Source organism: Phragmites australis, chromosome 5 (genome assembly GCF_958298935.1).
Source record: "Phragmites australis chromosome 5, lpPhrAust1.1, whole genome shotgun sequence".
NCBI classification, from domain to species: domain Eukaryota; kingdom Viridiplantae; phylum Streptophyta; class Magnoliopsida; order Poales; family Poaceae; genus Phragmites; species Phragmites australis.
Genome location: NC_084925.1, coordinates 17,312,020 through 17,338,972, shown reverse-complemented (window position 1 = coordinate 17,338,972; position 26,953 = coordinate 17,312,020). Strand labels below are relative to the sequence as shown.

At 41.3% G+C, this 26,953-nt stretch overlaps 2 protein-coding genes across 2 annotated transcripts; both read right to left on the bottom strand.

Moving 5' to 3' along the window:
- Positions 1-843: 843 nt before the first annotated feature.
- Positions 844-7,600, bottom strand: LOC133918860 (fatty-acid-binding protein 3, chloroplastic). The gene is made up of 5 exons (XM_062362946.1): positions 7,251-7,600; positions 6,421-6,519; positions 3,109-3,252; positions 2,819-3,033; positions 844-1,496 (listed from the first exon to the last, which is right to left on the bottom strand). Exons 1-5 carry the CDS (start codon positions 7,456-7,458, stop codon positions 1,335-1,337), a joined length of 828 nt encoding a protein of 275 aa, XP_062218930.1. The 5' UTR covers positions 7,459-7,600; the 3' UTR covers positions 844-1,334.
- Positions 7,601-21,004: 13,404 nt separating this feature from the next.
- On the bottom strand, positions 21,005-24,960 carry LOC133918859 (GTPase activating protein 1). The gene is made up of 3 exons (XM_062362945.1): positions 24,655-24,960; positions 24,074-24,169; positions 21,005-21,510 (listed from the first exon to the last, which is right to left on the bottom strand). Exons 1-3 carry the CDS (start codon positions 24,766-24,768, stop codon positions 21,223-21,225), a joined length of 498 nt encoding a protein of 165 aa, XP_062218929.1. The 5' UTR covers positions 24,769-24,960; the 3' UTR covers positions 21,005-21,222.
- Between the last annotated feature and the right edge of the window lie 1,993 nt (positions 24,961-26,953).

Here is a 26,953-nt window from a genome sequence, read left to right as displayed (position 1 = left end):
TCATGAAAAACTAAATAAACTTTTTTGAAGGTTCCGTACAAATGCCTTCTATGAAAGGATGCCCTTTTGTGTACACGTACATACATTTTCACATACCTCTACCGTTTCACTGAAAGTTATCAAGCTAAAGAGCCTCTTATATACTTATTTAATATCAGGTGATTAATATTCTAAGGAAAAAGATCCATTAGGTCACTCCCAATGCTCTAACTTAGCTTATTTCTTAGGCATGAATTAACCATGCCACATAGGTTTTGTAATGAGGTGGCAAATAATCAAATAAGAGAGAGAGAAAGGGAGCTATTGTCTTCCGAAGATATAAGCTAAGCACAATATCCGGCACAAGAAACAAGATAAAAAAAAACTAAGGCGCTAAATGTCCATATGTTACATGAAACATCAAACCAATAAAAAACAACAAAGAATTAAATGTGGGCTCATATTTTGAGATATGGAAGAAACTATGTATTGGAGAGATGATTTCTATATTATTGGGCATATGAAATGAAAAGAGATAGACAATCACCTAACACATTCGCATCGAGAATGGCCTTACTCCCTCAAATTCTTTGATTGGTCCACTTAAACCCCTAACTGTTATGTCTCACTTTAACCAGCAAACTACTAAAACTAAATCCTAGCACTTCCAAATATATGTCTTTTTTTCTCTTTATACAAGTTCTATTTTAAATTGAAATTTTGTGAGATGGTAACTAATATCATAACCTATGTTAAAGAATATATTTGTAATTTTTTCCCAATGTCTATCTATGATTGCGCCTTCTGCCTCTGGGTTGCAGCGCTGCGGGTTGCACCTGAAGCCAGTCAAACGCTACATCCATCTCCCATAACACATGCTGCATTTCTTGGCATTTCTTGTCAAAATGGACCACATCCTGTTTTAGTTTGTTCTCGCAGGAACAAAAATTATGAAGTTCACGACACCAGAACAGAGGAACATCCAGTTTTCAAAGTTTCTTTGACAACGGGTTTGATGCGCTGCAGGATGGAGAGGCCGGCAAATCACCTGTTCCTGTAGTACTATCCGACAACCATCGGTAAGCAGAACACACTGATGAATAGTTTCCCCGGCCTTTTTGCTGACCAGACCCAAAGATTGTCCACTTAACGATCAGTAGGAATCCGCAAGATCGTAAGAGCATCAGGTGGAAAGAAATTAGCTGTGCACCATACCACTTGATAGAGAATCAACTATGATGTATCTAAGAGACTATAATTCAATTGTATGCAGCTCTCCTCTGTATTCTAGAAAGAAAAAAGGGCTATTAATCATTCATCGGATACCATGTCTTTGGAAACCATGATTTTACTTGTCACTTCATAAGAAGAGCTTCCAGCAACTGAGCACAAGATGATCTCAGAGAAGGGGACACCGGAGAATTACCAAAGAAGCCATCATATAGAGCATAGTTAACCGTAGCAGATTTAATCTCTGCATCGACTTGACATGGATCTTGATTTTCTGAAATGGATATCTACAGCAACAGAAGTTAACAGTAGAAAATTTGAAAAACAAATATGAAATAGGACTGGCCAGGTTCTGATTTCTGGCCCAAAAACAGTTTACTGAACCCCAGATATAACAATATAAGCGTGTAACAGGTTGAATTTTGGTTCCGAAAATATTGAAAAGGAATATGCATTCATGAATTAATTCTAAATACATGTACAAGAAATTACTGGATGAGTATTTAACAATCACAGTTACGGAATGGAACCATGAATTTGAAAAATCAGCCAGACATGGAAAGTTATCAATTTAGATTCGAGATCATTTGTAAAGTAGAGAGCATAATTGACGCCAAGAACAATAACTAACAAAATGGCTACTTACTATTAAATAATTCAAGAATTTTTCAAAACCATGATAATTCAAGAGCTCTAAAAACTAAGTAAATCAAATAAGTTCAAATAAATCCAAGTAACAAGCAGACTTCAGTGCAAAGAGGATTCTAGTTCTACTGTAAAGCTTGAATAGAATTTGAGCTTTTCGTCAAGCTCAAGTAAACTTCAAGCTCTATCATTTCGAATATTTTGCTATAGTCAATGTCAAAACCACTAAGATTTACATCCTGATAGACAAAAATATAGAGTATTTTTGTGTGTAAAAAGGGTACCACTGTGCCTGTCATTTCTGATTAATGAAAGTTATGAATTCTTAGAAGTAGTTAACTAAGCACTACTTCCCTACTTATAATACCTCTTTACCACCACATGGTGCCTGTGCATTTGCATGTCATCTTTTTTATGACTAGGTAATACATTACTAAACAAATTTACATCTGGTCAAAAGAAGTTAGTAGGTCATTTGCATTTCATCCTATCCAATTATACCATCATCTATTGCCACCTGTACTGTTTAAGCCTGTACATTTGCATGTCATCTTTTTTATGACTAGGTAATACATTACTAAACAAATTTACATCCGGTCAAAAGAAGCTAGTAGGTCATTTGCATTTCATCCTATCCAACTATACCATCATCTATTGCCACCTGTACTGTTTAAGTATCACTACCCTAGGTTAGAGGTGATGAAATTGGCCTCATTATAATGAACGACTGCAAATTAGATAGTGAGTTGGCAGGTGTATCAGTACAGGTCAAATGAGCTCTAACATCTGGAAAGCAAACCCTAAAGAAGAATTGTTAACTCTTGTACGATGACAGTGTATTCATTGTGGGATAATTGCATGTTGGACTTGTATTTATAAATAATTTAGGAAATGGTATATTTGAAACTTTTAAATGTAACACTGTGGAAGATTCATAAGATTCACGGAATTGACTATGACTCACCAGCATTCTTGAGGGTTCAAGCCATGTTAAGTAGATGCTTGTGCCCTGTTTGAGATTGCGCCCAAGAAAGGTATTCTGGAAAGTTGACAGGGCAGATTCTTCCTCAGCAGTTGGTTTTTTTATTTGGCGAGCAATGACATCATTCAGAGCATTCACAAAGGTCTTGCCATCAACATCTCTAACAAGAATTATACTCAACGATTTCACAACAGGTGCTGCATAATACACTACTAACATTAGCACACATTACATTTCTTGAATCATTTTGGCATTTGCTAGTTGTCTCTTACCTTTAAAGATGGAGTCAAAAACAGAGGAAGCATCAAAGCTCTCAATACCAGTCTTTTCTTTCCATTGCACAGCATCAATTCCATGTGAGTAATCCACATACAATGCCGCAGCATATACTTTGAGAAAAAATTTGTCTCTGTAACCTAGAAGTGAGCTAAAATTTAAATTGCAAACTGTAAAAAATATAATACATTCATAAGTTAAATCTAAATATATTTACAGATACAGATCTATATGTTGCACCCCTTATATTGGGAGCACAAGCAGTAGCCTGAGTGAACTGGACAAAAGAGAGATATGAGAGATAAAGAAGCTTGTGGCTTCTTTAATAGTTGCTTAAGAATATGAGATTGCCAAGTGTCCTTTTAGCTAGAGATAGCAAACAAGCTAAGAGATATGCTGGCTGAGGTTTAATCCTCTAAGCAATCTAACAAAAGTAATCAAACTAACTCGATATGATATGAAGTCTAGTGGGTTCCTTGCTATGCTGACCAACCTCAGGTTCCAGCTGCAGCAATCTAGCTTATGTTGCACAAATAATGCCGTCCCCACATAACATTATGTATGCACAAAAATGCTACCTGAAATACTTAGTTTTTTTAAAAAAAATAGGAATTGTTATGGTCCGAAGATATAACGGGGGTAAACATCCGCCGGGAGAATAGCCAAGCGGCATAAGCTGCTAGGGATGAGAGATTAGATTAATTCTTCTTGCTTGCTTCTTAATACACAGCTATTGCCAACTATATATTGCCGACCAACTGACAGAGTCCCAATCCGAATCCAACTCTACTTATCTCCTTTCTAATTCCGATCCGAATCTAACTGTTCTCAATCTTAACTAATCTGGACTCCCTAACTTATCTCAATCTGGACTTGACTTCTAATTCTAATTTATTTCCTTCCTAATTTATCTAAACCGATTTATCTCCTACCTTACTTAACTCTCGCACATGACAGGAATTTAGTTCCAACTTCTCCCAACCTTCATTGAAGGCAAATTGTAGGCACCAGGGCTCAAACTCTGGTGCGCTAGCTGCGACCCTCATTGCCTAGCCAAGTGGAACTAGGCCAGTTCCTAGAAATACTTCGATTTGAATTCCTTTATTAGCTTGTTTTAATTTTTGTATCAAAAGATGGTGTGACACTCTAGATAGGTCCATGAAATGGTAACACCGCTTTAGGGCCTGTTTGATAGAACTCTAGATCCTGACTCACCCTGGAAGTTATCCGGATTCACCCTGGAAACATGTTTCTCTGATGAATCAAATTCAGGTATGAAATCGTTTGACTAGCTGGCTGGATTTCAATTCCTGAAGAGAGGTTGGTGGCTGAATTGAACATTGTACCCCTGTGCTGACTTGTATGTGAGACATATTTGACTGCTCCTTGTTGTTTTGTTTTTAAATATTTTTTGCACAATAAAATCTGAAATCATATTGCAATAAATATCCAGTAATGAGCTACACTAGAGACAAGAAATCTAAGTGTTTGAATATCCCAAATACGAGTGCTAACAAAATACAATCTAAATCACACCTTTAAAATTCATTTGGTACAAAATTGGTGACAAAAGACATCCAAATTTTCAAAGTATGATAATTGAACTATCCTATGAATTGTGATGTAGCCCTCGCTAGATCATCACTGAACTTGTCCATATTCGTATCATTTGCACGTGACATCGACGTATTGGACACATTTTAAGAGGGTGCACATCTCTTATATCTTCGAGGTACCATGGGCACATAATATGGATCCCGGTCACACCTACGGAAATGCCTATCAAGTGCATGATTCTCCTGGATGAAGTTATGGAGACATATGGTTGACGCCACAATCATCTTTTGCTTCTCCGTTGGATAGCTCGGCATCTTGTTAAGAATTTGTCACTTCATCTTCCATACACCAAATGTGGGCTCAACGACATTGCGAACACTTGAGTGCAAATAGTTGAATAGATTTTGCGCACCATTTGGAGCAACACCCCTCCTCCAATGGTGCTAAGTAACCTGGTCTATTTGGGTAACCAGCATCGACAAGATAATATTTTATGGATCGTCCCCAAAGGATTATACAATCTCTAGGAAAACACTGCTTACAAGCCTGAGCATGGTTCATATGTGGGGCAATGTATTAAAAAGGTACAGCTCAAAATCGTTCTGGTATTTCATATTATTCTATCAATCATCTTGTGACAAAAAGATCATTTCTCTCTGAAGACAGTGTGAAGATTTGGAGAAGCTTGACATGCCATTTGGCTCTTCTTCTACAGTTCGTTGGTCAACTGCTTTTGTTCCAAAATAGAAGTACTTTTCACTTTGGATTCTCCAAGACATATTTTCTACTAATAATTTTTATTGTAATATGCAACAACCTTTTAAAAAAGTACAACCCTAATGGATGCATTTCTTAAATGTGTGTTCAGTGCACCGATTCTTTAAAAGATTACCATAACTGGGTAATCCTCCTTTTATATGTTGAGGATACGATGTTTCGCAAAACAACACGCAACATAAGTAATAACATATGATTAACCATGCAGACTAGAGTTAAGGAATAATCTGATAAAACTCAGTGGTCAGTGGTTAGAGACTCATAGTTACAAGTGATGCCATGTGTTTAACTTATACCAAAGATTTTTATTCTGAAGACTTTTAGATTGGCGTATAGTATCTACCTTTCCTCAACAGATTATGTTTTTGGAGAATTAGCTGGTGGGAGTTTTGAAGTATATTACCCATAATTCCTTGACAGGTTAAGCTTTTGGACAAACTGGTTGGTACATGAAACTCAATACTAGAGGCTTATCTGTAGATGTATATCCCAAAATCCTTAAGAATTTGAACAGTTTAACCATAGAATAAATATATAGCATTATATTGAAAGGATTTCAGTAATAATCAACACATAAAATTTTACAACAAAGAAGTGGACTAGAGAAAGTACAACACAAAAAAAAACCCAATAGATTAAGAATGATAGACAAATATATAGCATAATATGCTGCCAACTGTGAAGGTGCAAAATTAAAACTTTTGTTGAACTCTGACTATCTGCAAGTTACTTTAGCAATTAATGCAGAAACTGTGATGAAGAAATATGAATGGTCCTTCTGATTCCGTTAAACTGTCAAAGAAATAAACTGATGATAACATGTGTCTAGAAAAGTTCATACTATTGTTCAAAAACAAAACATACGATCTCAATTTCAGATTCATACTACTTTTGTTATCAAGGATGTGGACATGGACAAAATAATACCAAATATAGTTTCATAGTGACATTGTGACATGACCACAAACATGTACCTGTGCCAAGTATAACCAAAGGGTCCATGTAGCCTGGAACTGTTAATTCCCGAGGGAACTTCATATTTGTCGTGCTCTCAGTAACAAAAGGATCACCAACTACAGACGAAGTAAGAAAAATGTGCTCAGTCATTATAAAGATACTTGAACAGAAAAACTCAAACTACATTTGAAGAGAAGAAATCATGACTGGCAAACATAAATATGGCACATACAGTTAATTTTACGATCCTCTTCTCTCAAGTCTAAAAGCTCAAGATGAAGTTCCCTAATGTATTGGTTGTAAGTTGTGCAGTTTAGGTCACGTGGGCCAAGTTCCTTATCCTCCTTAATCTATATGACTGTATCTATTATTTGCGGATTACCCATATGCAGTTCATAGTGTTCTTTTGGCCAATGGATGAATTAGTGCTCATGGGAACAGGTAAGATTTGAGGCCATTAGAAATTGCTCTAATTTATTCAAGAACTAAAATCCGATTCCGTTATTCACCCTGCTGGATAAGAATGAAGCGAAAAGTAATCTTCCCCTCAATGCTTCACACAATGTGCCTTATCTGCTCGCTACATAACACAAAATCTCGCCCAAGAGACCCCGACAAGGCCCATTCCTTCCATTTTACATCAAACAATTACTCAAATCTAATTTCTCTATCCTCTTAAACATTCAATCATCCAACGTCTGTCTAACTCTATTTTGGCGCCCTGCGAGATTTTGTGTTGTACTTACCGCTATTTCGAAACTTGATTCTTACCCCATAGTTCGAACAGCAGGAAAAATTAGGAGCCGAAACTTGCGGCTGTAAGAAGACAAGTGAAAGGGATGCTCACCTGCGCCACGCGCCAGCCGCAGACGAGATCGGCAGCGTCCGGGCGCCGCTTCGCGCCGCACGGCAGGCCAATCCGATCCCCACGTGGAGCCCTCCGGCGCGCCGCCGTGCAGAAGGAGGCGCATGCGGGTACGACAGCGGAAGCTCGCGGAGGACCTCGCGAACGTCGTGGACGCCCGCGCGGATAGCACGACCGATGCCAAGCTCATCGTACGGCGGCGCTGCTCGGCGCTCGGAGACCGGATTGGAGGGGCAGAAGTGGAGGGTCCCGAAGTGATGGACGGAGTGACGGACCCGTAGCCTTATCCGCCATCCAAGAGCCGTATCTCACCTAGGAGAACCATACGGTCCATTCTAGGAGCATTTCGCTCTAGTGATAACTTACATCAAAAACACTAGTTTTTACGATTTGTGGGGAGTGATGATGATAATCTGACTATAATCGTACAAGACGTTTACGCCTTAGTAATCAGTTACACAAATTCTGAAGTGTTATTGATCCTGCCAGGATACGATTAACCTGACCACAAAAATCTTTGTTTCTGCGAGCAATCGAAGAACAATCAAGAATATAATAAAAAGTAATCTGATATTGCGAATACTAAGTGCGCAATCAAATGAAGAATCTCGAGTTAGGGTTCTGAATATGTGGAACATGCGGTGTAACTGACACACGTGTTTACAAACAAAGTAGCGATGATTAAATTCAATCTAAACAAAACCCTATCTATTCATGATGGCTACAAGACGTATTTAAAGATGTAGAGGTGATTGGGAGGGTGTTGGGGTCGAACTCAAACCCTAGGATGCATCCCTAATGGACTCGATTTGATACAAGGCCTCAGGACCCAAGTTGAGGTGGCGCAGCACCGTTTCTAAAATCAAACGCATACTATTTTGGTAGTTGCGACTAGAGCGAATAAAATTTAGAAGTGAGGTTGGATCCATTAAAATATAGACTTAATAATTTTTCCATGAAGCCCAACAACATCCAAAATGAACCGGACCCGTATGAATAAATTATAGCCATTTGAATCAAACATTGTTTGTGCAGTCCGAATCTGAATCCAGAACATGTTCAACTGAAACTCTTGTTTACATTGGGCCTAAACAGGCATGTGAATCTTGGGTGAACATGTTCCTTGTTCCCTATTCTCCATAGTTCCTTATCACATGTAAATCACAAGAATTAGGTGATATCCTCATAAGGAAACCTGGGACGACCATCCGATGCATTTCTGGATGTGTTTTGCTCCAGTGATAACTTTTGTCAAAAACACCCATTTGAGACCCGTTCTCAATCCCATTTTTAGGCTCATTTACATGAAAGTTATCTACATAGCGAAATCAAGAGAAACAAGTTCCGACATGACCTACGGCATCAAGGAGGATCATTCAGTGCGTGTTGGGTGCATCTCGCTGTGGTCATCTGGTGCGTTCTGGGTACGTTTCACTCAGGTGTTGACTTTTGACGAAAAGACCCGTTCTGGACCCATTTTTGGGCCCATTTTCACAGAAATTATCACCGCAACAAAATCAACTGAAATAAGCTCTGACATGACCTATGGCATCTAGGAGAACGGTCTGGTGTGTTCTGGGCATGTTTCCCTATGGTGGTAACTTTCATTAGAATCACCAGTTTGGGACACGTTCTCAATCCCATTTTCGATCCCGTGTTCATGAAAGGTGTAATAGAGCGAAATCAATCGAAACAATCTCCAACATGACCTACGACAGCTAGGAGAACCATCTTGTGCGCTCTGTGAGCGTTTTACTCTGATGATAACTTTTGTCCAAAACAATCGTTCTGGGCCCATTTTCGGTACCATTTTCACAAAAGTTATCAATGGAGGCAATAAACCGAAACAAGCTCCAAGATGATCTACGTCACATAGAAGTAACATCTGGTGCGTTCCGGGCATACTGCGCTCCGGTGATAACTTTGATCAAATCATCATGTTCACGACCCATTTTCATGAAAGGTATCTGCAGAGTGAAATCAGCTGAAACATGCGGCAACATGACCAACTACACTTGTGAGAGCGTTCTAGGCACATTTTGCTCCGATGATAACTTTCGTCAAAACACCTATTATGGACCTATTTTTGTGCCCGTTTTCACAAAAGTTATCACCAGAGCTATTTCAATTGAAACAAGCTCTAACATGACCTAGAATATATAGAAAGACTAACCGGTTCATTCTGGGTGCATTCCTTTTAGTGATAACTTTCAAAAGAAATACCCATTTGGGACATATTCTTAGTCCCATTTTTGGTCCCATTTTTACGAAAGTTACCACCAGAGCGAAATCAACCGAAAAAGCTCCAACATAACCTACAACACCTAGGGGACCATCCGGTGCGTTTTGCTATAGTGATAACTTTCGTCAAAACACTCGATTTTGGGTAAGTTTTCACCATAGCTATCACCAAAGCGAAATCTACTAAAATAAGCTCCAATATTACCTATGACATCTAGGGGAACTATACAGTGTGTTATGGGCCTATTTCCATTTGGTGATAACTTTCGTCAAAAAACCCATTTCGGGTTCGTTTTCATGAAACTTAGCACCATCGCGAAACCAACCGAACCAAGCTCCAAAATGGCCTACAACACATAAGAGGACCATCCGACGCATCCTGGGCGTGTTTCGCTCCACTGATAACATTCATCATAAACTATCGTTCAAGACCCATTTTCGATACCGTTTTGACGAAAGTTATCGGTGGAGCGAAATCAGCTGAAACAAGCTCCAACATGACCACAACATATAGGAGGACCATCCGGTGCGTTCTGAGCGTACCTTGTTCCGCTGATAACTTTGGGCAAATACTCATGTTCAGGACTCATTTTCACGCAGAGCGAAATCAAATGAAACATGCTCCAACATGACCTACTACACCGCGCGAGAGTGTTCTAGGTGTGTTTTGCTCCAGTGATAACTTTCAACAAAAACACCCATCCTGGACCTGTTTTCGGGCCTGTTTTCACAAAAGTTATCACCGGAGCGAAATCAGCCAAAACAAGCACCAACATTACCTACAACACCTTGAAGGACCATCCGCTACGTTCTGGGTGCGTTTCGATAATGTGTTAACTTTTGACAAAAAGAGCCGTTCTAGGCTCATTTTCGGGCCCATTATCAAATATTAGTTCCCAACAATATGTCCGTAAATTGACTGGGTACCTTCGGAGTATAGGGATTAATTGCGAGGCGAGACAAACGATGTATACAGGTTCAGGCCTCCGATTGGAGTAATACCCTATGTCTTGTAGGGGTGTTGCTGTCGTGTATTGATGATCTCGAGTACAAGCAAGGTGGCTAAGACTATTACAAGGAATTGATTCGATTTAATCTATCTTAGGGCTAAAGTTGTCAAGTAACTCCTCTGTTGATGCTTGCCTCTCTCTCTTGTTCTCTCGCGTGTTTCATTGTGTCTTTCATGTTGTTTTCTTGTTCGTTGTTCGTGTCCTCCCCCAGCCTTTCTGCCTTATATAGGGATGAAGTACCGACTCCTATTCAGCCGTAGTCGATAGGGAGTTATCTTTCTTGACATCCAAGTAGATAGATCTATTTTGAATACAAGCTATGTCGGTTTGGGTAATCAATCTAAACCTTCTTGATATGTACTTCCTTAATTCCGGGTGTATCAAGTAACGCTAATTCGGTTCCATGATATCTGAAATTACCGAATTTGCGTCTTATATACCCTATCTGTATATGATGTACTCCTTATGCGCATATACCCCATAGTTAGATATTCGACAATAGCCCCCTAACTATACTCCAGAGGAGAGGTTTCCATAAGCACCCACTCAAATACTGCTAAGTTTAAGCTTGGTCAAGTAAAGTGGATCAAGCTCATAGTCGAAAGAATTGAGTATGGACGGATCCTTTCTCGAGTATCGAGTGGATGCTCAGTCGGGTCGAGCGCCTCGTGGCTAACCGCACCCGACACTTGAAGAAAAAGATTTAAAGAACTCAACTGATCAACACCTGACTCTGAGTAGAGTTAAAAACCTTTCGAAATTCGAAACAGCAAGTATATGCGCATTTAATGCAGGCAAAAGGGTGTGCAAAGATTCGCACGTCATCATTGTTCCTTTTTCCGCGCCGGTCGAAGCGTTATAAAGGTGGGAGTGGTTGAAGAGGCGGTAACTTTTTGGTTATTTACCCATAAGGCCCGGACTTGCAGCAGCCATTCCTCGTCATTGCCACCAGTCTTCCTGCACAAGCCTCTCAACTTTCTCCGCCCCAGCACGCACCACCGCCAGAAAGAAGTATAGATCCATGGATCCTAGCTCTTCCTCAATGATTTCGACTTCCTCCTCGCCGGAGAAGCGGTCGGACGCAGCGGCCGTTGGTGCCTCGCCCGATCAGTATGATGAGGTGAGGTTCATGATTGAGGCCTGGACGCCCTTAGCTATGCAAGAACCTCGGCTGGCAGAACTCGAAGCGGAAGGAGTGGTGCCACCGCACAACCTAGTCGAATGGAGGACGACATCCGGTGAGAGATTCCCTTCCTTCAAGATTGAGCACAAACATAGTTTTTGAGTCTTTCTTCCATTATGGTTTTAACATCCCTCCTTCCAAGTTTCTTCTCAATGTGCTCAATTGATACCAGATTGAACTGCATCACCTGAACCCCAATTCGGTCACCATGTTAAGTATTTTTGTCCATTTTTGTGAATCTTTCCTTGGCATCGAGCCAAGTTTGAATCTTTTTCAGTATTTTTATAAACTGAAGAGGATTACTGAAAATAAATGTATCGGGGGATGTGGTTTTTAGTTGAGGAGTGGGGTGAAAAACTCCTATATCTTGGTTCCCATAACTTCCTCTTGGGCGAAGGATTAGAAGAAACTTTTGTTTTACATCTCCAATCCTGACCCGATCAGTTTTCCTTTAGCGTATAGAGGTCGTTTTCCCATCCAAAATCTTTCTTGGACACAAGAGCATCGAGAGTCCATCCACACCACTTACTTCGCTAATAGGATTGGCATGCTGAGGCAATTTGTCCTTACTAGGTGGCATGTGATCAAAGACTTTATTCGTAAAAGATTGAGTCCCTTGAAGGCGCGAACGTGCCTGGCTTGAGAGTACCGTGGGGATGAGGATGCTTCCAGGGATGCGGCCGGATGTAAGGTTTAGTTAGCACTTTGCCCTTTTCGTTTGGCTATGATCTTTGAGTTTCGTCGAGCAAACATTTCTTCTCTTTTTTAGCCCTGCCTTCACAAGATGTCACTGCCTGGTTGAACAAGCTTTTTTCTTTCGGCACACCAGAGTGTGGCATTCCGCCTTACTCCTTAGCGAATCCTTGACTGGACGTAATGATTTTCTTAATGGAACAGTAAGACTTGTTATTGTCTATTTGATCTGACTTGTATGTGTGACTGCAGGCTCCATTTTTCCATCTAGAACATATCCTTTCAAGCGAGGTCTTTGATCTTGATGGCGCTTCTTCCGCCGACGCCATCGACAAGGGGAAAGGATCAACCAATGAGGAGGACAAAGGGTCTCTTCGATCGAGGAGATCGTCCCCATCTTCTCACCTATTGCCGGATCCGAGCCCTCTCAAGCGCAAGCGAAGGAGCCTTTGGGTATGTTGATTAAAGTTCTTATTATCTTCTTATTTTCTTTCAAATTATCAAGTGGATACTTGAATGCATTCGGTTTGAATGAGTGGCCTTTCGTTAAGGAACAGTGAGCGTACCAACCCAATTGCCTCCTCGAGCAACCGCCACTCTCAATGACACAGCCGAAAAGATAACTCTTCTCGAGTTATCGATTTTCTTTCGGTCATTCTACTAATGTTGAGTTTGCGTGCATGGCTTTTTTAGGGACGTCTAGCGTGTCCTCGCAATCACCAACTCGAGGGGCCGTCACGCCTGATGACTCGACTAGAGAGGTAATTTCAGTTGAATTATCGCTCTTTAGTTGGTCATACTTTCACTCCATAATGAATTCTTATTATCTGGTTCATTGTAGGCTACTGATACCTTGGCTTTGCCTGGTCCATGTGTAACTCCTCCACCTGCTCCTCCTACCGGACAAAGAACAAAGAAGGTGACCACAAAAAGGCTAAATTCAAGCATCATTTCGCACTTTCCGATTTCAAAGAGGTCCATGTGTAACTCCTGATCTCGACTGATCAATTGGCAGTCCTTTCTTTTTCTCTTCTCTTATTCTGTTGATTGCAGACTATTGAGAGAGGTGCAAACCAAAGTTGCCAATGTCTCGACCAGTCATCCGGGGCTAACTTCCCTGGTTGACTCGGCCTCGGCTCCAATTAGAGATCCTGCCTTAAGCACGCCCGAAGAAGACCTATAGCTCAGTGGAAATGAAACTTCAATATCAATCCCGACCGATGATCCGTGGGCGGCGAAAAATACTCTTCTTCAAGTTACAAGCGCTCAGGTAGCTGCCGTTGAGGCCAACCACCACAAGAAGCTCAAAGCCAAGAGGGAGAAAATTGAACGTAAGTTGGTCCCTGATCGCTCCCTGATCACAAGTGCGTGATTCGATTATTAGGTGACTAACAAAGAATTATTATTTGGTTTACCTTTTTCAGGTTTTGAGTCCTCCTGTAGCAACAAGAAAAAACTTCTTGCTAACGCAATGAAGAAGGTTGACGTCGATGTCAAGTATCAGGAGGGACTCAGGAATCAAGTGAACACCGCTCAAGCTGAAAAAAAACAGTGATGATGTCTAAAAGGGATGCTGCCATCGCTCAGAGGGATGCTGCTGTCCTGGCTCTTCAAGAGATGAAGGAGCAGACCCTTGACCTTATGCCCTAAGCAGCCTCTGCAAGCACCACCACATTGATAGGTATTCTCAAGAGCTATAACCCCACGCTCGATACCTCATTAGTGACAGTCGGGTTTAATTGCACTAGCGAGGAGGCCGCAAAGCTCGTAGAAAGCGTCCAACCGATAGTTCTAGCTTTTGTCGAGTCATTGAGGCTTAGTTTGCCTAGTGACGATAGTGAGGCGAGTCCCTCGGACTGATGGTCCATCCTGTTTTGGCATTTGTAAAACATATTTATGATATGAGAATGCATGCAACAAGCCTACACTTTGTCAATCTATTATGCTTTTGTCATCTATTTCCTTGTTGATGACATATGATTAGTATAAGTAGATGCAATAACTGGTATTTTGTCATCGTTCTCAAGACCGTATGATTACGCATATGTCAACACCTGAAATCTAATTGAATAAGACATTAAATGTGTGGCCCTCGAGTACTCAAGAACACCGTAATAGTGAGGAAAACACTAATATAGAGCTAAACAAAGAAAACACATATCGAATTTTTTTGTGAATTTTTATCAATTTGTGCATTTGATCAGCATACAAACATGAACTCGGTAGAGAGCACATGCAAGGCAGACTAGAACTTCAAAACCCTTTTGGGCGTTAGACGTGAGATGTCCAACAATCACTGTGCTGTTATGCCTCCTGAGGCATAGTTGTCCGTCATCGACCCAACACATGCCTCCATTGGTTCTATTTAACGTGATCAACGCAGAGATAGATAAAATTTTGCAAAAAATATATTAAAGAAATATGGTATTACGATGTAGCCCCCGACTCTATGGTCAAGGAAGAAATTACTCAATCAGAGAGAAGAAAAGGGCATACCTGAACTATTGATCGGAGAGTAGTGTTATAGCTCTCAACTATGTACTCGATAACGGAGTCAGACGAAGAGTAAAACTCGTTCTCGACCATGTACTCGATGACTGAGTTAGTCAAAGAGTAAAGCTTGTTCTTAACCGTGTACTCGATAACGGAGTCGGTCAAAGAGTAAAGCTCGTTCTCAACTGAATACTCGAGAATGCAAGCCCACGAGCGTTATGGTTTTAATTGCGATATGATTATTGAGTGAACTCGAACGACTGGGTAGGTGGGCATTAAAAGATCCCACTCCCATTTCTACTTGTTTTCACCGTAATATTGATCTGACACGTCATAATGGCCGCCCATCCCTCTTTACAGAGACGAGACAAGCCATAACGCCATCATGACTTCCACCGAATGCTCTACGCGCCCGAGGCGACACCATCATTTCAGATCTTGACAGTTACGTTTACACAGTATGACCCGTTTCCCCCGCTATAAATAGAGGGGACTCGAAGCCGCTTGTCTGTCGTCTCCTCTGTTTCCTTTACCCATTGCCTCTTAGGACTTGTAGAGCTTGAATCCATGGCCTCCACTCCATCTCCGTCTCTTGAACCAATCCAAGAAGTCCTCTTTACTAGGCCTCTCGCCATAGTACTTCCTGATGTCATCATCATCACGTCCTTCGATGACGAGGACTCAAGTAGCGAACCTCAGGAGGAGAGGGAAGAAGCATCCACCATAGATCGTCATTGTCCCCTCACTCAACGAGTTCACCGTTACATCAAGACCCATGCTTCAACACAGTGCTCTGCACCGGAGAGGAATGAGGATGGTGGTGATCTCGACCGGATCATCGACCAAGCCGCCATTGTGGTCTTCGGTGGTGGAGCTCTCGAGTCCTCGCCAGTGAAGGAGGACGGTCGCTTCCTATCGACAACCGCCAGATCACCTTCGCGCTAGGCAGAAGACCACTCGGCATCACCGGCGCCGGTCAGTAGCTCTAGCAGGGCCTTCGCCTCGGTCACTTTTCCTGGCCATCATGCTGGTCAGCGGCCCAGAGAGGAGTATAAAAGGTTCCTCAACTTGTTCAAGGGCGAATGAGGGTCCATACGCTTCCAAATTTTCAGAGGTGGTGGATCTTCACTATTTGCCAGAGCTAGGTGGATCCTTTCTGATAATTTTGCACTAGACACATGGATTAGAGGGAAAGGGAAAGATTATGTATGTAATTAAATAGGTAACCGAATCGAATGTAATCGACTTACCTATAACTTATCTTTTCTATGAATAAAACTTTCGGAGTTGGTCGATGTTCCACGAGTGCTCGAGTATCTCGCTGTTCGGAGTAGATAGCCAAACTGATCCAGGTCGAGTGACTTCGACTACTATGTAAGGTCCTTCCCACTTAGGCAATAACTTATGGCGATGGGCCTGTTTATGTACCTTTCATAGGAAGAGGTCCCCAGCAGCGAGTTTTCTAGGCTAAATTCTCTGACTTTGATATCCACGCAATGCCTGCTGATACTTAGCTACTCGAATAGATGCTCAATCTCGGTACTCCTCGAGTAAATTTATTTCGTCCGCTCGTAATTGCTCCTACCCTTCTTCAGAGTAACTGTTCACTCGACGTGATCCGAACTTCAACTCAGTCGAGAGCATTGCTTCCACTCCATAAACCAAGAAGAACGAAGTTTCACCAGTGGCTCTATTGGTCGAAGTACGAACGGCCCATAGTACTGAGGGAAGTTCTTTAACCAGGGTTTCGAGTAGGCTTTTAGCCTATTGAAGACCCGAGTTTTGATGCCCTATACGAATATTCCATTAGCACGCTCAATTTGACCGTTACTCTGTGAGTGAGCTACTGAGGCGAAACAAATTTTGATACCAAATTCTTCACAGAACATAATAAAGGTCCCGCTTCTGAACTGGCTATCATTATCCATAATTATCCGATGTGGAATGTCGAATCGAGTAATTATGCTCCTCATGAACTTCTTGCCGCTTCTGCGGTTATTTTTCCTACGGGTTCAGCCTCTATCCACTTGGTGAACGTGTCGATAGCCACAAATAGGAACTTGTAACTATCTTGAGCCTTTGGGAATAGTCCCAGGATATCCAAGTCCTAGAAGGAGAAAGGCCAAGAAAGAGGAATTGTTTGTGGAGCGAAATCAACTAAAACATGCTCCAACATGACCTACTACACCAACGAGAGCGTTCTAGGCGCGTTTAACTCCGGTGATAACTTTCGTCAAAAACACTTATTCTAGACTTATTTTCGGGCCCGTTGTCATGAAAGTTATCACCGGAGTAAAATTAACTGAAACAAGCTCCAGCATTACCTACAGCTCCAAGGAGGATCATCTGGTGCGTTTTGGGTGTGTTTCGATAAGGTGTTATCTTTTGACAAAAAGACTTGTTCTAGCCCTGTTTTGGGGCTCATTTTCACAAAAGTATCGCTGTAAAGAAATCACTGGAAACAAGCTCCAATATGACCTACGACACCTAGCAAAATCATCCGATATGTTCTCTGAGTGTTTTGCTCTAGGGTCTACTTTCATCAAAACCACCCGTTTTTGGGTCCATTTTCACGAAAATAATCACTGTAGCGAAACTTGCTCAAAAATGACCTACACTACCTTGGAGGAACATCCGGGTGCGTCCTAGGTACGTTTCGCTCCAGTGATAACTCTCGTCATAAACTCCCATTTGGGACCCATTTTTGGTACCTTTTTCACGAAAGTTATCAGTGGAGAGAAATAAACCAAAACAATCTCCAAGGTGATCTACGGCACATAGGACACTCCGGTGCGTTTTAGGCGTACTTCGTTCCGGTGATAACTTTGGGCAAATCCTCATGTTTGAGATCCATTTTCACGAAAGATATCTGCAGAGCTAAATCAACCAAAACTTGCTCCGGTAGGACCTACTACACCTACGAGAGTGTTATAGGAACATTTTGTTCTGGTGATAACTTTCATCAAAAACACCTATCTTGCACCTGTTTTCGGGCCTGTTTCCATGAAAGTTATCACCGGAGTGAAATCAGCCAAACAAGCTCCAACATTACCTACGGCATCTACAAGTACTATCTGGTGTGTTCTTGGTGTGTTTCGATAAGGTGTTAACTTTCGACAAAAAGACCCGTTCTAGGCTCGTATTTGGGCCCATTTTCACAAATGTTATTGTCGCGGCAAAATCAACCAAAACTATCTCCAACATGACCTAGGTCACCTAGGAGAACCATCTGATGCGTCCTGGGTGCATTTTGCTTCAGTGATAACTTTCGTCATAAATTCCCGTTCGGGGCCTGCTTTCGGTAGCATTTTCACGAAAGTAACCAGTGAAGCAAAATAAACTGAAACAAGCTCCGCAATGATGTACGGCTCATAGGAGGACCATCCAGTGCATTCTAGGCATAATTCAATCCAGTGATAACTTTTGGCAAATTCTCATGTTTAGGACCCGTTTTCACGAAAGATATCTGTAGAGTCAAATCAACCGAAACATGCTCCAACATGACCTACTACACCTGTGAGAGCATTTTAGGTGTGTTTCAATCCGGTGATAACTTTTGTCAAAAACACCTGTTCTAGACCTGTTTTCACAAAACTGGAGCGAAATCAATCGAAACAAGCTTCAACATTACCTACGACACCTAGAAAGATCATCCGGTGCGTTCTGGGTGCGCTTTGATAAGGTCTTAACTTTTGACAAAAAGACCTGTTGTGGGCCAGTGTTTGGGCTCATTTTCACAAAAAATATTGCCGCAACAAAATTAGCTTAAAAGAGTTCCAACATAACCTACGACACCTAGAAGAACCATCTGGTGCGTTCTGGGAGCGTCCGATGATAATTTTCATCAAAACACCTGTTTTTTGGTCCGTTTCCACGAAAGTTATCACTATAGTGAAACCAACCGAAACAAGCTCCGAGGCGACCTACGGCACCTAGGAGGACCATTCGGTGCGTTCTATGTGCGTGTCACTCCAGTGATAAATTTTGTCATGAACTCCCGTTCGGGACCCCTTTTCTGTACCGTTTTCACGAAAGTTATGAGTGGAGCAAAATAAACCAAAATGAGCTCCAAGATGATCTACGACACATAGGAAGACCATCCAATGTGTTTTGGCATACTTCGTTCCGGCGATAACTTTGGGCAAATCCTCATGATCAGGACCCATTTTCACGAAAGATATCTGCAGAGCGAAATCAACCAAAACATTCTCCAACAAGACCTACTACACAGAGAGCTCTAGGCGTGTTTCGCTTCGGTGATAACTTTCATCGAAAGCACTTGTTCTGGATCCGTTTTTGGGCCCGTTTTTGTTTATAACTGAAACAAGCTCCAATATTACCTGCAACACCTAGGAGGACCATCCGGTGTGTTCTGGGTGCACTTCATTTTTTTGCTCTCCATTTTTTGCAATCAGCAACAACCAAAAATTCCTTTATGGCCTATTTCGAGTCCAGGGAAAGGTGTCACACACTAACAAATTTGGAAAGATGAGGGGTAAAAGGTTAATTAAAAGATATTCTCTATCTGAAAAAAGTAAAACTCGGATAAAATTTATATATTTCCTTGCTATTTTCGTGGAATGCCCTTGTTGCCTTCCTTTGTTTGGGTGCAGCACAAAAGGAATAAACAAATTGCCGTGATTTTCCTTTTGATATGAAGGGAAGGTGTATATGGCAGTGTAGGACACAAGAAAAATGCCTGGATACTTTCCTTCTTTGGCAAACGGATCAATGACTGCGACCAAAAAAATTTCAGGATTGGTTTCCGTCTGTAGTCGGATTGCTACCCTTCCAGAAAAATGACAACAAATTGATTGCTACATGGAAAAGGTAGGCGATTTTTTTGGTAACAAGAATATGGTAGGTCTAGGTAGCTGCGTGGGGAGAAGAAGGAGGGTTTGCGGTGCCGAACGAGTAATAATACAGGGCAGCTGCACAACCAGCAACATGAAACGATGATGCAACACAAACTCAGCAATGCATAATAACTGAACGAAAATGCAAGGAGCAAAGATTTTGGCTAGACAGATCTAACGATTTGTTTTTGTTTTGTGGTGGTTTTATGTGGACTATAGGAAGAAAAAACCTAACTACAAGAGTAGAGAAAATCTCGCTGAGGAACTAGAAAATCTGATACCACTTGATATAGTCAAGGTGTCCTGATCTTATGTTGAGATGATAACTATCGATCTGGGGGAACTGACTCTCATGATCTGACTACAAACGAACAGTTTGTGAGTGCCTTAGCAAACGCAGAACCAACTTCAAATGGTTATTGATCTTGTTGGATAGCACGATCAACCTGAACACAAGGTTCAATTCCTACAAGTACTCGAAGAACCAGTAAGAATAAGAAACGGCCAATCTGAAATTACAAAAAGAATTAAAGACCTCAAAGTTGTCGACACAAGAGGTGGGGTTCTCAAATAACTGTCTTGACAGGTGATCATCCGACACAACTAGAAAGTTTGCACAATGGCTAAACTAAACACAAGAAAACCTGGCGCATGAAGAAGTGCAATTAGAGGTATAAATCTAGATGGGGATGAGATTTCGGCCAGCATAAAAGGTAGGGAAATCTCCTCCCAACCTTTCCATATTTAATGATACTACCAAAATGCAAATTTTATCATATGGGCCCAACCCAAAGATAGGTGGAGCAGCACTCTTTTGATGTCACTCTCATTTGCTGCTATCTTATGATCCTTCTTTTCTTAAAAGAATCACATAATTGAGTTCACGTGCCCAAGCCGAGTGATTAATCCTAGTGTTGTGGCAGCAACACGTGATGTGGGTTGAACTTAAAAAAATGATATCCTCATCATTTGAGTTAGCTATTTAAGGCCACATCAATTTGACCGTTTAACCAAAACCATTTCAAGATGAATACATACAAGTGCCGCTGGCCACCATATCAAAATCAGATTTATTGGCCAGACGGGACCAGCACTTTGATTTCCAATCACCGGCCACCGGCCCACTAACCCAAAGAAGATTATGTAAACAGCATTTCTCTTCCATTTGCGAGGTGCATCAATATGGACGTGTTCAGAGTGGCCCGCCCCGCTGCTGCCACCTATTATTTTTGTGCACCAAGGACGACACCAAACCACGCATAATTGCAGAGCAGATGCTTCAATATATCTAAGGAAAATCCAATATACAATAATATCAAAACATCGAGATCGTAACTTTTTCTGCGCCAAAACGCTAGGAGATCCTCATACTAGGATATTTTACAGACACTTGCTATGTCACAATCATCCTTAGCTTGGATTCTCCACTTGTTTTACTTTTAGTTCGAGCCCCAGGAAACAGCAGGGCAATGCAGAGCTCATACACCCTTAGAACCAGGGATGTCAACCCATTGAAGCTGGAGCTCTATTTCCCCGCACTCCACATTCTTTAGCCTGACAACCAGGTCTTGCTTCACCTTCCCCTCAGATATATATATCGTGCTCTCCTCGGCTAGGTAGTTCTGTCTGTTTGGCACCAATTTCTTTACCACGGTGTTGTCGGCAACATCCTGAAGTTTCATCTTCACAACCTCCACCAGCGCACGGATGTCCAGCTCTGCATTACCCATTGAATCGTCGATGAACGTGTCCTTGTCAAACACTTCCTGGAAGAGGAGAAAGAATTTTCACTAGTCAACGGATGATAACTGAGAATATAAGTGTTAATTTCTCTCATTACGAAAAAATTGGTTAATGAAATCACATGGTGCGTGTAGTCCTAGGATAAATGTTGTAGTAACTGTGCTAGAAAATAGCCAGTTAGCAAGTCTTTTCATAAAACCATTAAGTAAACTTATAGATTAAAGAAGGATGCTATGTGTGACTGGGGACAGTAAAGATTAGTGCACCAGCTTCATTGAGGGACGAAGCAAATATGCAATGGTGATGTTAACTTCAGTTACTGTTTGACTGATATTAAGCTTTCCAGTAGTGGTCAATAAGTTGAAATGCACCAATGTTTAACCAAAAATCAGGAAACAACTTTGGCTGTTCATCCTTTTTTATGAGTACCCGAATAGTGAGGAACCTCAACTATCTTTGAATGTCTTCCATTGTGTTGACACTGATAGCTCAAGTTGCTAAAAATGATGACTTGTGACATTTCCATGCTCAAACTGTCATAGTTGAAACTCTGGGCTTGTACTCTTTTTTCTACAAAGTGCTAACTAGTCCATTTTATTTTTACTACCTCCATTCTGAAATAGATGTCGTCCTAGAATGCGTGCAGCCAAACTTTAGAAACTTTGATCACTAATATATACAAAACTACTAGGATTTGGCACATGAAAATGATAGTAATGAATTTGTCATAAAAAAATACTTTAACATCATCTAATTTTATCAAGAGGTAGTTATCAAAAGTAATAATCAAACGTGCTTATAGGAGATCGTGTCGATGTCCTAAACAGAGGTAGTATAAAGTCATGCTTTTTCTTGAAGATAGAAAATAACCTTGCTACAGAAAATTTCAACCCTCTTATCCAAGTTTGCCTCAGATATTTATAATTTTTTCCCTTTAGATTCAAATCTTAAAATCTCTAAACAATAGGAAGCCTCAGGAACCTGATACATTCAACCTAAGAAGCTTAAAATTAACAATAGGAAACTGATACATTCAACCTAAGAATCTTAATTTTTCCTAAATGTGGTTAAATTTGAAATTTATTTGAATGGAATAGACAAGCGTGCATCAATTCAATTGATCAGTCACATGTAAGAATAGCGACACAAGTTAATTCCATAAATATGGCACTTATTCAGTAAGGTTCCATAAAAAGAGACAAAGCAAATCTCTCTGAGTGATATGTTTCTCGCATTTGACTGAAGGTTGAGCTGGCATATTAAATGCACGGCAATCAGCATGGCAAAATAATGATATAAATTGATTCTATAAATAACAGCTACACTGCAAAGAAAGACATGCCCAGTAATGCAATATTCTATGCAAAATACCATATAAATGATGGGTTCCAGTAAACTAGTTACTTTTTAGGTATTAGGGGGCAATGCTATTCCACAGGCGTGATGGGAAGCGATCCAGCAACTTTTCAAACTGCCCCTCCGACTTTCCACTTTTTTTAAAAAAAATCCTCCTGCAACTTTCCTTTTTTGTAAAAGATTTCCGGATAATTTGTCCGGACAAGTTTTCCGAACAAGTTAACGAGAAAAGTTTGCTAAAAAATTTTGAGAAAAAGTTTTTAGGATTTTTTTTCCAAAAATGGAAAGTGGGGCCGTCTGTGGGGAGCGCGAGACGCCCACGCGCATGTGAATCAGTCTTTTCGGGTATTAGTAGGGATGAAAACGGTCGGAAACGATCAGAAGAAGCTTTCACCATTTCCACTTTCACATTTTTTCTCGAAAGCGAAATCGAAAACTATAGTGCCGGAAACGAATACGGCGTCGATATTACGGGAACATCGATAACGATATTGTCGGAATGGAAACAAGCCGGTATCGATCGGGAATCGAAATTATAGAACGATAAACACCGGCGTAACGCTACTCGTAATCATGCCCATGCACCATGTATAGGATCAAGTCAATTGGTCGATGATTACACACAAACACACTATGAGGATAATATCAAATGTTTAACTTAAGTAATAATACCATACATGTTCGACTTATGACAGGTCAAACAAACACACAAATACTGAAGTATACAACCAGACACCAGAACATCGCAACATGCTAACATCCAACGAGATAGACATATTACATATAGTTTTTAGTTCAGACTTAACATAGACACATAATAGTTTAGACTTGACATAGAGTTATATAGGTTGGGCTGCTTGTGGATGTGGGCCTTCAGATATGAGGGTAGAAAATGGTAATTACCGGGTTTAAAATACGATAATTACCGGCTAAATACGGAAAAACCCGGAAATGATCGGAAGAGCCCAAAATCATTTCCACTTCCATTTCCGGGACGTAATAACATTTCCATTTCCATTTTTTCGGTATATCATTTCCGGCTACTACGGTTGGAACTCTTCGAAAACGAGCCCCGGAAAACCGATATATATCGTTTCCGTTTTCATCCCTAGGTATTAGGTACTCTTCTGCATATTGGAACCATTCAAAAGAGTTGAATCCAAAGAAAAAAAATGAACACAGACAACAATAGTAAAGAAAAGGGGAAATGAGAAGGACGCGCATATATACCAGTCTAACAGGAACCACAGGATCTTCAATAGAGAGGGTCAGTTCTTCGTTCCATTCCGGATTGGTACTCTTCTTTATCACCCGTGTCTTCAGCTTCTGTGAAATGTTAAAAAATAATCGCAATTAGCACGCAATTCGCCTCTGTCAATATAGCATCAAAAGAAAGGCAGCTAAACAGGGCAATTCTACACAGGGACACAACACAAGAGGTACATCCAGAACAACCCATTATCTAAAAAAATCCTGAACCAGGGCAGATATGAAAACGAAACGAGAGAAAGCTAAGCCAAGTGGCCGATTATAATTTTTTTAAATTAAAAGATTTCTCTTCTGTCCACCTCTTTTAGAACCCAGGCACCCGGCTTTTGTTGAAATAAAAGCGACTCTGTACACCTCTTTCCAGGAAAGGAAAATAAAATTCAAATAATTGACAGATTAATCGGACTCTCTACAGTGGATCGGGTCTTAATTAGAATAAAATTCGGCAGATCTCTTGGACAGATACCGGATAGGCAAGTTGAATTACATCTAGAAAACGAAACCAAGCAGGCAAGACGAAGGAAAGAGAAGGAGGAGCAAACCTGCTTGCCGATGCGGACGACAACGTAGGGATCGCTGGATCGGAGGTCGCGGATGGCCAGGTTCACACCCCTCACCACGCGCACCTTCACCAGCCCAACAAGGTGGTCCAGCATGGTGCTAGCCCTCTTCCTCTCCCTCCTCTCCTCTCTGAATTCTCTTCCCCGCAGGTCTTCTCTGTAGTTTCTCGATTGATCTCTCTACCTATAAAGCGCTCTGGCTTCAACGCAGCTTTAAGGTAAAAAATAAGAAGTCGTATGCCCGGGAGGTTGTGGATGACTTCAGCTGCTTTCCTCCTCTCCTCCCTTCGCTTCCCCTATTAATACTGCCTCGGATAGTAAGACCAAGGTCAAAGGATTTCCTCGCGGTCAGATTTTCGTCGTGAAAGGATTCCTGTACCCTTCAGTGTTTTCAACGGTTTCTTTTTATGGTTTTCTTTACGACGGAATTTTCAAGGTCATTCCCTTCAGGACAAGATTCTCTCTCCTTTCCCTTCACAATTCTCTTCGAAAAAAAGCTGTTAAAGATGAGAGGAAATAAGGAGAATGAGAACAGGGAAGAAAATCGAGAAGGGAACGAAATGAAGAGAATATGGTTGGAGGTAGTCTTAGACTCGAGAGTCGAGACTATTCGGTTAAAATAAAAAATTAGATAACATATATGTGATTGTATTTATCGAAATATATAATATATTATTGTATTTATAATTTTAGTATTTTTATTTAGCATCTTGTTTATCGAAAACTAAGTTAAAAAACGTGAGTCTAACTATATTCGGTACACGATATGCCGAATATATCACTGTAGCCTTTATTTAACACTTCATATATAAAAATCAGATATATTTGATTAATGAGGTGTCGAATATGATTTTATAGTTCATATTCGACACCCTATATGTTAAAAATTAGGTATATTCGATATATAAGGTGTCGAATATTACATGCATATGAGGTTCCCTATATAAAATAACAGCATCAAAGTGTCACCAGCTAGTATAGGTCATATTCGGCATATGAGGTACCGAATACGGCACTGTAGCCCATATTTGGTACCTCATGTGCCGAATACCCCTGATTTTTGGCAAGGTGCTGACATTTTGTGTGCTGAATATAGCTGGGCTCGTGTTTTTTCGACGTACGATGTATCGAAAGTCAGTTTTCAGTAAATAAGGTGTAAAATACGGATGCTAAAATTATAAATATAATGATATATTATCTATTTTATTAAATACGATCATGTATATTGTCTCATTTTAAATTTTAACCGACTATTGATCCATCCACTAGTTCTTCGCTGGTTTACTTTCTCTCTCCTGCCTTGCGTCCTGCATCTTGACCAGGCAGTGATTGAAGTGTCGTCGGGCCAGCGACTGTTTCTTTGTTTGCTCGCTTCCGCGCTGCTGCTTCGTGTTGATTGGGTTGATCTGGTCGTCGCTGCGCGTTTCTTTAAATCCAAACGCAGCTGCTGGGGACGGACGGTAGGAAACGGACACCATGATGGTCCCCTAGAGACACGGAAAATTTTGACGGGACCTGACGGTTCCGGGCCCTCGGATCGGTGCTCTCGATGAGCGTATCAATGACAATCGGTACCACGACTATAGATAGTGTTTATATTTATATCGGTTAGTTTTTATTCTGTCTGCAAGTGAAGAGATCAGATTAAATCTATTACCCGTAGATACTCATCGCTCGTGAGTATACTTATTCACCCATCGACGGTGGGGCGGTCAGGGCAGCGGGGGGCAGGGAGCGGCTAGGCGGCGGTGGTAGCGTGGAGCGAGGCTCAAAGTGGCGGTGCGGCTCGAGGCAGGGAGAGACGGGGCTAGGTGGCGGCACTCGGACCACAACTCATGGCTCGGCGGGGCTGGATGCCTGGCGGAGCGGCTCGAGCGGGGAAATGTGGCGTTCGACGAAACAGCTCGGGGCGGGGAAGGGTGACACCCAGCGGAGCAAGGAGGGGCGGGGAGGAGCGGCTCAAGGCGGGGATGCAGTGTGGGGACCTCAAACGGTGGAGGGATGGTGGATGGGCGAAGGGACAGGGTTGCTTGGGTGGATGAGGATTGGGTGTTAAAGGTGGCAACATGCATCGGGTGGATGGGGATTAGTGTTAGGGTTAGACTGCTCCCGCTCCACTTGTTATGTACATATATATAGACACGTGTAAACGGGTGCCATAGGTATGGATAAGCCTTACCCATACATGTACTCGTATACCTGTCGGGTAGCAATTCATGCCCACAAAAGTGCCTACAGGTATCAAATAGGGAACAAATTCGACCCTATTAGGGTATTTACT

Excerpts from the sequence above, each read along its gene's own strand:
- LOC133918860 (XM_062362946.1), bottom strand. The coding sequence starts at position 7,458 with ATGAGCTTGGCATCGGTCGTGCTATCCGCGCGGGCGTCCACGACGTTC. Across the intron at positions 6,520-7,250 it reads GCGGCTGGCGCGTGGCGCAG|TTGGTGATCCTTTTGTTACT; the intron begins GTGAGCATCCCT and ends CTTCGTCTGTAG. Across the intron at positions 3,253-6,420 it reads TTTGGTTATACTTGGCACAG|GTTACAGAGACAAATTTTTT; the intron begins GTACATGTTTGT and ends GCTCACTTCTAG.
- LOC133918859 (XM_062362945.1), bottom strand. The coding sequence starts at position 24,768 with ATGCTGGACCACCTTGTTGGGCTGGTGAAGGTGCGCGTGGTGAGGGGT. Across the intron at positions 24,170-24,654 it reads TCGTCCGCATCGGCAAGCAG|AAGCTGAAGACACGGGTGAT; the intron begins GTTTGCTCCTCC and ends AACATTTCACAG. Across the intron at positions 21,511-24,073 it reads CTGTGGTTCCTGTTAGACTG|GAAGTGTTTGACAAGGACAC; the intron begins GTATATATGCGC and ends CTCCTCTTCCAG.